This window comes from Tachypleus tridentatus, chromosome 3 (genome assembly GCF_004210375.1).
Source record: "Tachypleus tridentatus isolate NWPU-2018 chromosome 3, ASM421037v1, whole genome shotgun sequence".
Lineage (NCBI taxonomy): Eukaryota > Metazoa > Arthropoda > Merostomata > Xiphosura > Limulidae > Tachypleus > Tachypleus tridentatus.
This window is the reverse complement of record NC_134827.1, coordinates 75,999,886-76,012,984: the sequence shown is the minus strand read 5'-3', so window position 1 is coordinate 76,012,984 and position 13,099 is coordinate 75,999,886. Positions and strand designations below refer to the sequence as shown.

Here is a 13,099-nt window from a genome sequence, read left to right as displayed (position 1 = left end):
CTTTAAGTGTTAAAATTAAATTCTTTGATGTGGATTTAACTTGCAGGTCGCTGATCACAAGGTGGTCATCAATGGAATTATTTTCCAATTGCTAATAAAAAATCAGTGTAGACATGCGCACAGAAAAGTCGATTTTCACAAACAACGTTGCAATCTGATGGCCTAATAACAGCAAAATATTGAAACAGATGTTGCTTTATTTAATGATTAAGTCGATAAGTATAATTTAAGAGGAATAAATTCAATTTAACACAAAGATAATCATTTTCAGAAGGAAATATTTTATTATTTCCCGCCAGGGATTTTAAAATGCATTAAATGTGATAATTTACAAGTTAGTTTATTTTCAAAGTCATCAGAGACAGATCAAGTCAAATAAGGCAGTTTGTTAAACAAATCGGTCAATTACGCTTAGTATCTTTAGTCATTGTATATTTACTCACTCATAGGCAAAACGTACCATTAGGAAGAAATAAAAAAAGAAAATCGTTCACGTTCTCTTAAAGGCGCTGGCTCATGAAGTGCATTTGAAACTTTGATTTAGAAACTGTTAATGTAGATTGAATTCAGACATTAGATGAAGCGTCGCTCTCTTAAGAAGCGAATATCTTCTGGAAGTTTGATCAAAGCCATCAGCTCCTTTGATGTTTTTTATCAGTTTCGTACGGTAAAGCGCCCCATTTCACGAGGGTATGATTGTGCAAACGCTCATAAACGTTTTTTTCTTTAAAAAGTTACCTAGTTATTGAGTTCCACAAGATTTTTACTAAACATATCCAAATTCCTATCAAGAAACACCAGAACAAAAAAACTTAAATTGGAATTATTTTGTAATTAATTTTATGTTTATCAAAGGTGCACATTTATTTTCTCTCCAATTTAATGTATACACACTTCACTTTGTCTTTTAAAAAATTTTTGAAAAAATTTATTTGCTTGGAAAATCAAGATTATGCGTCTAAAACGAATATATATTATCCTCAACACATCCAAAAATTATTTTTGGATCTTATTTCAGTTACCTACTTTGCTTATGAAAAATTATTCGAATGGTAGATACTAATTCTATTCAAAATTATGTCAAACATCGTAAATTTCTTTTAAAACAACCACTAGGATTCTATGAATGCAAGTTCATTATTTTGTACACAACAGCTTATTGTAAGGCAAGTCCACAAAAACAACGGGTCTATAAATTCTTATGTTACTGTAAATTGTATTTTCCCCACCAGCAATAGACGAAATAATTGATTATAAATGTCAGTGTATTATCTCTCAGACATAACCACAATATAACCGTATTGTAATTTTTTTTTTAAATTTTAGGCCTTGTTAGTTGCGCAACCGGTTTCAAAGCGCCGTGCTGTAACGTCTACTGTAAATCTTGGAATGTATCATAATTATTATGCTTTATTTTTTAGAATTGCTATGTATTTGTTTGAAATATTTAGAAAATCATAAAAGGATAGAGACAAACAACACAAATTTTATTACTTTGTAACTTCAATTCAGTTTTAATTTTGCATTTGTGGGCTAAGCTTTAACCTTAGGTTTAATTCTCAGAACAGAACCTGTACCTACCGTTACTAGATACACTACTGATAGTTAAATGAAAAGTAGATTAAATAGATTATTTTTAATCAATAAATACTTGTGTTTTACTCTTACATTTAACACTGCAATCAGAATATCGCTTAAAGCCACCGAAGCAAGCTTGATTAAATGATTAAACCACTAGCAGAGATGCCAGCTATTTCAAATGACTGAGCGTAATGATTGTAGACAGAGAGCCCTTTATCATTTGCGGCAACTAGGCCTGACCAATGTCTCTAAGCTGTTTATTATTATATTATTATTATAACTGTTATTATTTATTACTGCTATAGATTGCTCATTTATGACTGTGTTTTGTGTATTTAATAAATAAATTTTAAAAAATTATTTTGAAATTATGTCTTTTATTTAGTTCAGAGTAACAAATATATTGGTAAAACAATATTGAACATGCATAAACAGTAAGCAGAAAAAGCCTTTGTGTAAGGACTAGTTTATATCATGTTTATGACACTTATTGTAATAGTTTTGCAGCCTTTGCTTTCATGAGAATGTCTCTGGATGGTTGGGAGTCATAAGAACATTGTCCATTTGACTGCATGTGTCTTGTGTGTTATAATACTGCTCAAAACTGAGGTGCTCAAGTTTGGTCTGAACTTGCTTTTCGTTTTAGTCACTAAACTAAATATCCTTTCACTGTCAGTATTAGAATGGAAGATTGTAAGAATTCCAAGCATAACCCTACACAGAATGTCATACTTCTGGTTGCCATTTCCATCCTTAACTGTAGACAGCTGAACCCAAAACTTGTCAACATTCAACTGAAGGACAGTTTCTGAGAAAGTATCAATTTCATAGTTCAAATATTGCCCTTCCAACTTGTCAATAGTGTCGTGCTCATGTGTATTGACAAGGACAGGATACCTGTCTGTGAAGAAGCGTAGATAAGAGAAATCTTTGCTGACTTTCAGTTTTGGATCAGCAACCTCTGCGTGAATCAGAAGTTCATCATTTAGAGGGAAATGTTTCATCATGTAATTTGTAGCTGCAATAAAGTGTTTCTTGACACTGGTGTATAAGCTGATCAGGTCCAGGTCCTTTATATATTTAACAATGTATTCCTTGGCAGCATTTCCAGTAGAAACTGCCTCATCAGATTTGTGTAAGGATTCATTGTTGTAGTCAAGTTCAGTAATATTGCCTTCAAGATATTCTAGATTAATGTGTCTGACAAGTATATTTTTAACTTGTGTAATCAGAGTTCTATGCACAATGTGTATGCAAGGTTCTTCTCTTTGCAATATCAAGTTGGCTTGCTCAAATAGAGGAATTGCAGACTGAAGAAAAAGACAAAATAACAAGTTCATTTTGTTGTCCAAGAGAACAGTTCACTTATCTAACTTGCTCTGTGCATAACTTTTCTTGGTTACTTCTTTGCTAGCTTTCGTTTTCTTCTCTTTTTTTTTTCATTGATTGTTTCTTCTTTAGTTCAAGGTCAGACTGCCTAAACATATATTGAGTTATATTAAATGTTTCTTTGTCTGCTTTTGGAGGCTGTTGTCTTGTGTCCCTGTGTGGCTGAGAGAATATCCTGACTGTTAAAGTCTTGCTGCCTGACTGAGCTGCACGTTTAGATCCTTTTGAATCTACTTTTTTCTTTTCACAGTGAAAATACTCCTTCAATGGCTTCCACATGTCCAATATTCTGTTGAGGCACACCCCAAGTGATAGCCATTTGTGTTAACATGTTGTAGACTTTTTCTTGTTTCTTTGTCATACAATCCTTGAAACTCTTTGAAATGTTGTTTTCTATTAGCACTTTTGTCCAGAAAATAGTAGATATCTATCAATATATCAGAAACTGGGCAGGGCAGTTCTCTGGAAGCTTTCTGGACAGCAATATTTATGAGGAGACAGGCACAGCCCATGAAGTAAATGCTAGGCTGTTGTCTTGAGATGTGTCCCATCACATCTTTACCTATACCAGACATAACTGAGGCATTGTCTGAAGAAAAACTAAGACAGTTTTCCCATGGAATTTTTCTCTTTGTCAGTTTGTGGTCCAAAAGCTTGAAAATATTCTCTCCCATTGAAGCTTCTTTCCATTCCACCATAGTCAAAAGAGAACAAACAATTTTTCCAAGCAAAAGGTCAAGATATCGTGCAACCACTGAATACAGTTCTGAGTCATCCATGTCTGTGGATCCATCTGTGGCTAAACTGTAAACACTGTTAGTAAGTATGCTTGAAATCATTTTGTCATCTTCTCAACCCAACATTTGTACAATAGCTGTAGTTTTGGTTTTAGCACAGCCATATTTTTTCGCTATATCAGAGTCTGGGAACATTTTTCTAAATAGATGTCCTGCATGATTGGCTACAGCTAGGGGTAAATTAAGAGCAATGACGAATTGTGTGAACATCACTTCTGCATTTATGGTTTCATATTCTGAATTCTTACTCATAAATGTCGTTATTTACATCATTTTTGTCTTCGCCTTAGCCTTTTGTTGGTGAGATGCCGAATTTGTATGTCTGGAACAATCGTTTATCCCGCCATGCGCCACAGAAAAATCGATGTGACAAACTGTACAAAACGCATGACTGTCACTGACTTTTGATGTAATAACCAGATAATTTGCATTATACTGTTTTGTGATTCACAGTTTTAGTCCTTTTAGTGTTGCCAGAAACAAGACAATCTGGTGAACGAGGCCTCTTTTTTTCCAATTTGTGAACGATCGCATTGGTGTTTTTATGCCGCTTAGAAAACGAGAAATACCCATCTACGCGAGCGCTGATTGGCTGACAAGCACTGATGACGTAACTATGGATACCCCCACGTACCCAGTATGGAGAAGCACCGCTTGTTTGTTTTGTTTTTGAATTTCGCGCTAAGCTACTCGAGGGCTATCTGGACTAGCCATTCCTAATTTAGCATAGTAAGACTAGAGGGAAGGCAGCTAGTCATCACCACCCACCGCCAACTCTTGGGCTACTCTTTTACCAACGAATAGTGGGATTGACTGTTATATTATAACGCCCCCACGGCTGAAAGGGCGAGCATGTTTGGTGCGACGGGGATGCGAACCCGCGACCCTTAGATTACGAGTCGCACGCCTTAACCCACCTGGCCATGCCTGAACGAAAAGCACCGCACTCAAACTATTGGTAGACGTCGGAGGTACAAATATTTTTTATTATTTCAAGCACAAACATGATTATCGCAAGTAGCCATTTGGACTATGTCTTTTATTTATTATCAAAATTTATTTGTACCTCACTAGAAATTTTCTTTTCGCCCCTTTCAAGCCCTGGGGAACAATTTATTACTTTATTGTATAGGCCTATATAATGTATAATAATTTGTCTGTATGAGCATATAGTCGTAATGTATACACCAAAATCGTAATAATTGCGCTCAAATCGTACTGGTTGGCATCTCTGCATTAGGAAAGTCTTGAATCACCCCACCTCCAATACTCCATTCTCACATACGTAACGGACACTAACTCACCAAAACGTTCAGAATTGTGACAGATAATATGAAAACCTATCCCGTAATGCCTCTAATAAACAATGTTTTTCTTAACCTTGCGATCATGGTTTTAAACTACCCTGATGGGTTATAGTAAATTTAATTTATAAATATGTTTTATTAATAAAACTATACATATGTAGAATTAACATAATAAATAGTTGGTTAATTTTTTTCTAATAAATACTTAATGGTATCTTTTAAATCGTGATATTTTAAAATTCAAAGATACTTTTTATAATGCAGAAATGTTTATCCTTTTTTATAATCATATACCCTAAAACTTAGTATTATATACATACATGAAATATTGGATTTCAGAACCAGAAGGTAAACCTGTTATAACGTCAGCACAGAACAAAAGCAGTACTTCCATTCATCTTCAATGGACTCCTCCACCAAAAGACACAATCCATGGAGAATTTCTTGGTTATCGAATCCTCTACAAACCACGTGATAATGAGAGATTACAGAGGGAGATCATATTACGTGATCCTCACGCTAGGGTCTCGACCAATTTTTTTCATTTGTTTTTCACTTATTAACAACAGATTTAAAAATTATTAGTGCGTTTAGCGCTAGACTGCTAAATGTATAACTAATGGTGATGAAATCTCTTTTTGTCTTTTGTATAATTCCTTGAAAATTGTTAATTAGTCATAGAAAATTTTAAATAAAGGTCAATATATTTAATTTAGTGATTTTTTTTTTAAACAACGAGTTTATATATCGTTCTTTTTGACCTATTAAATATTTCTTTAAATAAAGAACGTATTGGAGATTCACCCTAACAAGAAAATAAGTCTTCACGTGTGTGGAAGTATTTAATGAAATTGTAGCTCTGTGTGAAGTGTATTCGATGCTAAAAGTTTATATTATTGTATATCAATTAATTTACAGCAATACACCATACGAAACTTGGATACTTTTACACAGTACCTAATTTCAGTTCAAGTCTTCAATCCAGAGGGTCGTGGCCCGTTTGTTACAGTCGCTGTAATGACTGATGAAGGAGGTAAGCTATATGCATCTTAAACAAACTAATACTAACTACGTTTCGTAACTTTCGCCTTATATGACATTTTTACAGATGATCAATATAATACTTAAGGACAACAAAGACCTATTGGTTCTTCCAGACTGTCCTTTTACACCCATCCCTGATAACAGGATATCTGAGTTTAATATACATAACATTATTGTTAGAAATCACATTATTTAAATATGCTGATAAGAATCTGAAAGAAGTGATGTAATAAATTGGTTTTTCGTTTCAGAGCTCTAGTTAGTGTGTGTGTTTACTCATTCAGTTTGTTGAGGAGAAAGGTTTAAAAGTGATCATAATTGTTAACAGAAAGGGTTGAACTTACCATATACACAAAATACTTTCGTAAATTTAAGACGCAAAGACAAACAATACAGTATTTATTTTAACTACAAAGTAATTAGAACTCCCACCGAACATTTGGCATTTGTCTACTCCTTATATTACGTTTTCTCTGTCATACGATAATGCTTTCTGTATTGATTATTAACCAAATTTGGATGTTGTTGTAATTATTTACTTTTTCTTCTTCGTAGTTCCAAGCCCACCTCGCAATTTTTCCTTACTGTGGATTTCCAACAACACAGTTCGGCTTCACTGGAAAGAACCAAAACATCCGAATGGCATAATATTGGGTTACCATGTTTATTACTTGCAGCCTGCTAGAAACTTGACAGAAGTAAAGAAGGTTGTGAATTCGTTACCAGTTAAGGAATATCTATTAACAGATTTGCGTAAGTTCTACAGACAAACAATGACAACATAAATAAGTAGCTTACGTGTTTGTTAGTGTTATCAAAAGTGGAATCATGAAAATAAGTTGGTGTGTGCTTATTTTGTTATGTGGGGATTTTTTCTTGTTTGGTTTGAATTTCATGTGAAGCTATTTGAGGAATATCTGCTCTATCTGTTCCTAATTTAGCAGTGATAGACTAGATGGAAGGTAACTAGAATAGTAGGATTGTCCAACACATAATAATGTCCCCTTGTAGCTGAAAGAGTGAGCATATTTAATTATGGGAATTCGAATATTACGAGTCAAGCACCTTAACAATCAGGCCTTTTGCTGATGGCCCCGATGTTAATTAACTATATTTGTAATAATACATTACAATTAGGGCTATTATATTTTTACTTTTTTTTCTTAGGCCTGTTAAATACACGTTAGCGTGTGTATTTTTTATAACAAAGCCACATTGGGCTATCCGCAGTGTACATCAAGGGGAATCGAACTCCAAACTTTAGTATTGTAAATTCGAAGACTTAAAGTCGTACCATCGGAGACAAAACATCGTCTCCATTGAAGAGACATCGTAAGAATATAGAATTATAGTAGTTTTGCACGTTATATACAATACACCTTCAAGCAATAATCAAATAACATGGATCTAATTTGATAAAACAATGCACTCAGTGACTTAATTATTAAAAAAATGTCTCCCCTCCCATATAAAACATGATGGGTCTCCGTAAATTTATTCTCCTTTCAGACAATTCTAAAGTTTGTCAGGCTCTTGTTACTTCTTTTAATATCCGGGACCCCGCAATTGGAGGAACTGCAAGGGAATAACTGTGTGCACGAGTGTTGTTTACGTAGGGCGAAAAGTATTTGTCTGAAAATAAGAAGATGACACTTGTATGATGACATGTGAAGACCTTTGCCCAGAATCGTCTGGTCATATTAGCGAACTCCATATATTAAAGTGTTACTTTATTATTGTTAGTATCATATGTATACTGTATCCTACAGAAAAAAGTGGGTGTGGTCAACTGTTCCTCCTTTTCCCCTCCTTCCTTTAATCCCGCCTATGTCTGAAGAAGTAATAATTACCTTTTGTGTATTTTTCCTGCTGTCAAAATCGCGTACAGAACGTGTTTTATACGAGCAAACTCGAATTAAATCAAGGAGAAATAATCGTAGGTCAGATTTAGCTGTGTCTTTTGTAATCTAAGTTCATATGAGAGTAACAGAGTTTTGATTTTCATTTGATACAAATACGACTATAAAATTCCAATATTTCAGAACCTTACACTGAATATATCATTTGGTTGAAGCCTTTCACGTGGAAGTTTGAAGGCCAGCCTAGTCAGAAGCTGGTGGTTCGTACAGATGTACAAGGTAAGTAATGCTATGAAACCATTTTAGTTTATACAATCCTTAACCGTGTGTACAGATCTACATATTTTAAAAATACCTTAATACAAGCTTTGTTTGTACATTAATTAAGTAATCATTCGTACTTATATGCATATTTTAAAAATAAAGTAATAATATCAGTTTTATTTGTTCATTACATAATCATATATACAGACATACAACATGAGAAGTACCACAGGACGCTTTTTGTTTGCTAATGTACTGATGAGTTGTGATGTATTTATTTGTATAATTTCAGAGAACAAGTAGGCTTGTGTTGTTGGTGTTAGCGCATTGATAATTTCACCTTTCATAATTCAAGTTAATAATTTAAAATTGATATGGAACTTTGTTCTGTGTTTTCCTCGTAACTTATACAAAATTTTCTGTTAATCTAAGCTAATAATACATAGTTACCAAACAGTGTGTGTGTGTTTTCTTATAGCAAAGCTGTATCGGGTTATCTGCTGAGTCCACTGAGGGGAATCGAACCCTTGATGTTAGCATTGTAAATCCATATACTTACTGCTACTTACCAAACAGATTTAAGTCTATAACTCTTTTGTCCTTAGTATAATTAAGCAAAATTCCATGTCATTAAGTTTAATTAATTAAAAAAGTATACTTGATTGAAATACTTAACAATTGGAAAACTGAATATTCTTGTTCTTTAGTAATGTGTTACATGTTAAGTGTCAACTTTATAGTGTGAAATGTAATTATGTTTTATTGGATTTGTTATTTATGTTTACTACAAGTAAGCCCATGTTTCTTATTATTCATTTTTTTTAAAGACAATAAACCAGTATTTTTATCAAGCCCTCAGTGGCACAGCAGTATGTATGTCTTCAGACTCACTGCTACAAACCAGGTTTCGATAGTCGTGGTGGGCAGAGCACAGATAGCCCATTGTATAGCTTTGTGCTTAATTCCAAACAAATAAAACAAAATTGTAGTTCAAATAAAATAAATAAAGCTATTATTTCTTGTTTGTTCAGAATTGAGGTTTTAGAAATGTTTCAAATTAGGCTGTTTAGCATTATGAAGAGCATATACAAATCTGTGTTGTGCAAGTAATATTTCCACATTGTTTCAGGTCCCAGTGCTCCATATATTTCGAACATAACTTGTCCTACTTTGGACAGTCTCTTTCTGCAGTGGGAACGCCCCCAAAAGTATTATAACCAAATTGATTATTATTATGTGTACTTCCGCTCTGAACATTCCTGGGAGTTTGAAGAAATTGCTTTGGAAGTATCACATAATAAGATTGATCAAACGGTAAGGTGTTTCTCTTTTATTCGTATTACATTATGTAAAAATAAAGTATTTCTGTTTTACATCACCACTACAGGTACATATAGTGTAGTAGTGCAGTTTTATGGTTGGCAGGTTCTTTTATATTATCTAGTAAAAATATTCAAAGTCCAGTCCATATAACAATAATAATTTATTTTATTTCCTTCTTTAACATTTCAACAAACTTGTTCACTGTCATAACTTGTATATCTGAGGACTCACACTACTGGAAACCGGGTTTCAATACCCATGGTGGGCAGAACACAGATAGCCATTTGTATAGCTTTGTGCTTAATTCTAAGCAACCGAATGAACAAAACTTACAAATTAAAAGTGATGGTTAAAACATCAACAGATTCACTTGTGTTTATAATTTCTCTTTGAATGTACTAGAACATTTCACGTCACATCTGTAGTTTCCTAGATGCTTTAAGCCTATCTAATTAAGTCTTTTAATCTTTTAAAGTGATCATTAAAATCCATAGTTCTATTTAACTCATATTTAACATTAAAAATGCAGCTTACAACAGTGATGTATGAATCTGTTTTTACCTTTTATAACATTCAAAGATTAGCTACACAAATAGTGAAGAAGTTAGTCATTTGTACAGCAAAACATATTTATGTTAAAACATAAATAATAATTTTGTTTTTAAGTATGCTTACAAAAGGTAAACTGACATCGTATACAAGTTTGAATATTCAGAGGTACTTCTTTCTTGTGTTGTATTTTTGTTTTGAATATTCTGTCAATCTGATTTTATGTATGATATTTTATTACACTAATAGCAGTTTTTAAGTTAAGCTTATAATATGTTACTTAACTTATATTAATTTTCTATTTTGTAATATGAGAATAATAGACTAGAAATATTCAGTTGTAAATAAAGTCAGTTTTGATATTAAAGTTTACATGCCATCCCCTAATATAGCATTCTCTTCTGTGAATTGTGAAGTTAAACTGATTTTGTAAAGGTTGTTTGAAAGGTTGGGTTCAATGAATCAACTCATATATTCTTGTATATTTCTTATTGCAGTTAGTCATACCTAATCTAACAGCTAACACCATGTATGAGATAAAAGTTTGTGGAGCAACAAGAAGTATAATCCAACCAAACAAATTGTATAAAGGTCTCTTTTCTGAGTCTCGAAAGGTGCTTCTACTTGGTCAGTGCCAGAGTAAGTTAGTCTTCAGTTTTATTTCAAATGGTTTAAGAAAATATACAAATTGAAATTTATTAATTGCATAAGTATTGAGCCCCTAAGTCAGTACTTGGTGGAAACACGTTTGTCAACAATTACTGCTGTGAATCTTCTTGGATAGGTCACTACCACCTTTGCTCAATGGGATCGTGTAATTTCTGCCCTTTCTACCTGGGAAAATTGTTTCAATTCTGACAAGTTTGTTGGGATCTCTGATGGACTGCAACCTTCAAGTCTCACAGTAACCTGTCTATTGGATTCCAGTCAGGATTTTGACTGGGCCACTACAGGATATTCATTGTATTCTTTCAAAACCACTCCAGTGTGGCTTTGGCATTGTGCTTCGGGTCTCAATATTCTGCTGAAATGTGAATTTTTTAACCAGTTTAAGATTCTTGGCTGACTCAAGTAAATTTCTTTCTAGGATTTGTCTATGCTTTACACTGTCCATCTTTCTCTTAGTCCTAACAAGCTTCCCTTGATGAGAAACATTCCCATAACGTGATGCAGTCACCATGATGTTTGACAGTTGGGATAGTGTTGAGTGGGTGATGTACTGTGTTAGCCTTGTACAACAGGCAATAATTTGATTTTAGACCAAAAATTCAATTTTTATTTTGTCTAACCACAAAAACTTCTGCAACAGTATTATTTACTTGCTTTTTTGGCAAACTCCATACAAGATTAAATTATTATTCTCTAGTAATGGCTTCCTCCATGCCATAAAGGTCAGCTTTGTGTAAGGACTGGGATATTGTCAATGTATGAACATTGACTCTAATTTTAGACATGGAACTTTCCAAATATTTCAAAGTCACTGTTAGCTTCACAGTGGCATATACCTAACTAGTTTCCTGCTTGCCTGGCTGTTTAGTTTGTAAGAATGGTGACTGGGTGGTGTGAAGCACATTCCATTTCTTAAAAATGAACTTCACTTCACTCTTGTTGGTGAAATTTTCAAGAAATTTTCTTGTAACCTTCTGATCTGTATTTCTCTACTACTTCATCTCTGGCTTCTTTAGAAAACTCTTATTGTACCATTAGTTTGTTGTATCACTATGCGAGTTGTGACTTGAAAAGATGTATTTACTCTGAAGTCAAGTTAAACCATTTTGACAGACAGAGACCATTACATTAATTTTGTGACCTTTCAAACTGAATGATTTAGGGTTGAATACATATGCAATTGAGAGTATTCTAATTTCCATTACAAATCTAACTTAAGTAATATTGTTTTCATTTAGCTTTCTAAGTTTGGAGTAGGTTGTGTAGATTCTAAATATAAAGATCCATGTGAAAGTTTCATGATTGTGAGCTCAGACACTGTATGAAGGTTACATATGTACACCTACAGTTTTCAAGCACTTTTTAAATTTATTGGGTTATAAGACTTCTAGATAATGATAGCTACTAATAAAGATAACAATTTCAAATATATGATTACCTCTTTTCACAGCATTTGCTAATTCTCCTTTTGTTGAATCGAATCTCAGTGCTGGTTTAATAGCTGGAGTTCTCTGTGCTTCAGTTGCTTTTATTCTGGCCATTCTATCCATCATACTCTGGAGGTAAGTGAAACTTATTGGTTAATTTGTATATAATTCCACAGTAAAATGTGGTACTTCCTAACATGCAGTTTATTCTAATTTTAGTCAGAATTCCCTAAATGTCTCAGACATATGAGCCTGGACATAAGCCAGTCTCATAATAAGTTAGTGTTGTAAATGTATAGATGTCATAGGATAGTTTCTAACTTACGTGTGTTTCTACTTAGTTTTTAATTATTGAAACAGGTAACTGTCTATAAGAAAATGGAGACACACAAAATAGAAAGTAAGTAAGTGAGAAGATGTGCACTGGCTATTTATCAGTTGATCATCATTCAGTTGTGTCAGGTGATCATTACATAGTTATACCTGTTTTATCAGTTGGTTATTATATAACTGTGGAAACACCAATTTTATCAGTTGGTAAATATGAAATTGTGGAATTATTTACCCATTCCATCAGTTGGCACATATGAAATTGTGGAATCATTTACTTATTTTATGAGTTGATTGACATATAGTTGTGGAATTATTTACCTATTTTATGGGTTGGTTGATATAGTTGTGGAATTATTTAACTGTTATATGAGTTGGTTGACATATAGTTGTGGAATTATTTACCTATTTTATGGGTTGGTTGACATATTGTTGTGGAATTATTTAACTGTTATATGAGTTGATTGACATATAGTTGTGGAATTATTTACCTATTTTATGGGTTGGTTGACATATTGTTGTGGAATTATTTAACTGTTATATGAGTTGATTGATATATA

The 13,099-nt window shown here is 33.2% G+C and overlaps 1 protein-coding gene across 5 annotated transcripts in view; it reads left to right on the top strand.

Annotated features, from left to right (window-relative positions):
• LOC143247230 (putative receptor-type tyrosine-protein phosphatase mosPTP-1) overlaps positions 1–13,099 on the top strand; it is a 97,756-nt gene that overhangs the window by 44,308 nt on the left and 40,349 nt on the right. For all 5 annotated transcript variants that reach the window (XM_076494941.1, XM_076494940.1, XM_076494939.1 and 2 more), the window contains 7 exons: positions 5,414–5,598; positions 5,993–6,107; positions 6,674–6,871; positions 8,161–8,256; positions 9,371–9,555; positions 10,611–10,752; positions 12,233–12,344. In XM_076494941.1, coding sequence (XP_076351056.1) covers positions 5,414–5,598; positions 5,993–6,107; positions 6,674–6,871; positions 8,161–8,256; positions 9,371–9,555; positions 10,611–10,752; positions 12,233–12,344 — 1,033 coding nt within the window. The remainder of the gene's footprint in view (positions 1–5,413; positions 5,599–5,992; positions 6,108–6,673; positions 6,872–8,160; positions 8,257–9,370; positions 9,556–10,610; positions 10,753–12,232; positions 12,345–13,099) is intronic.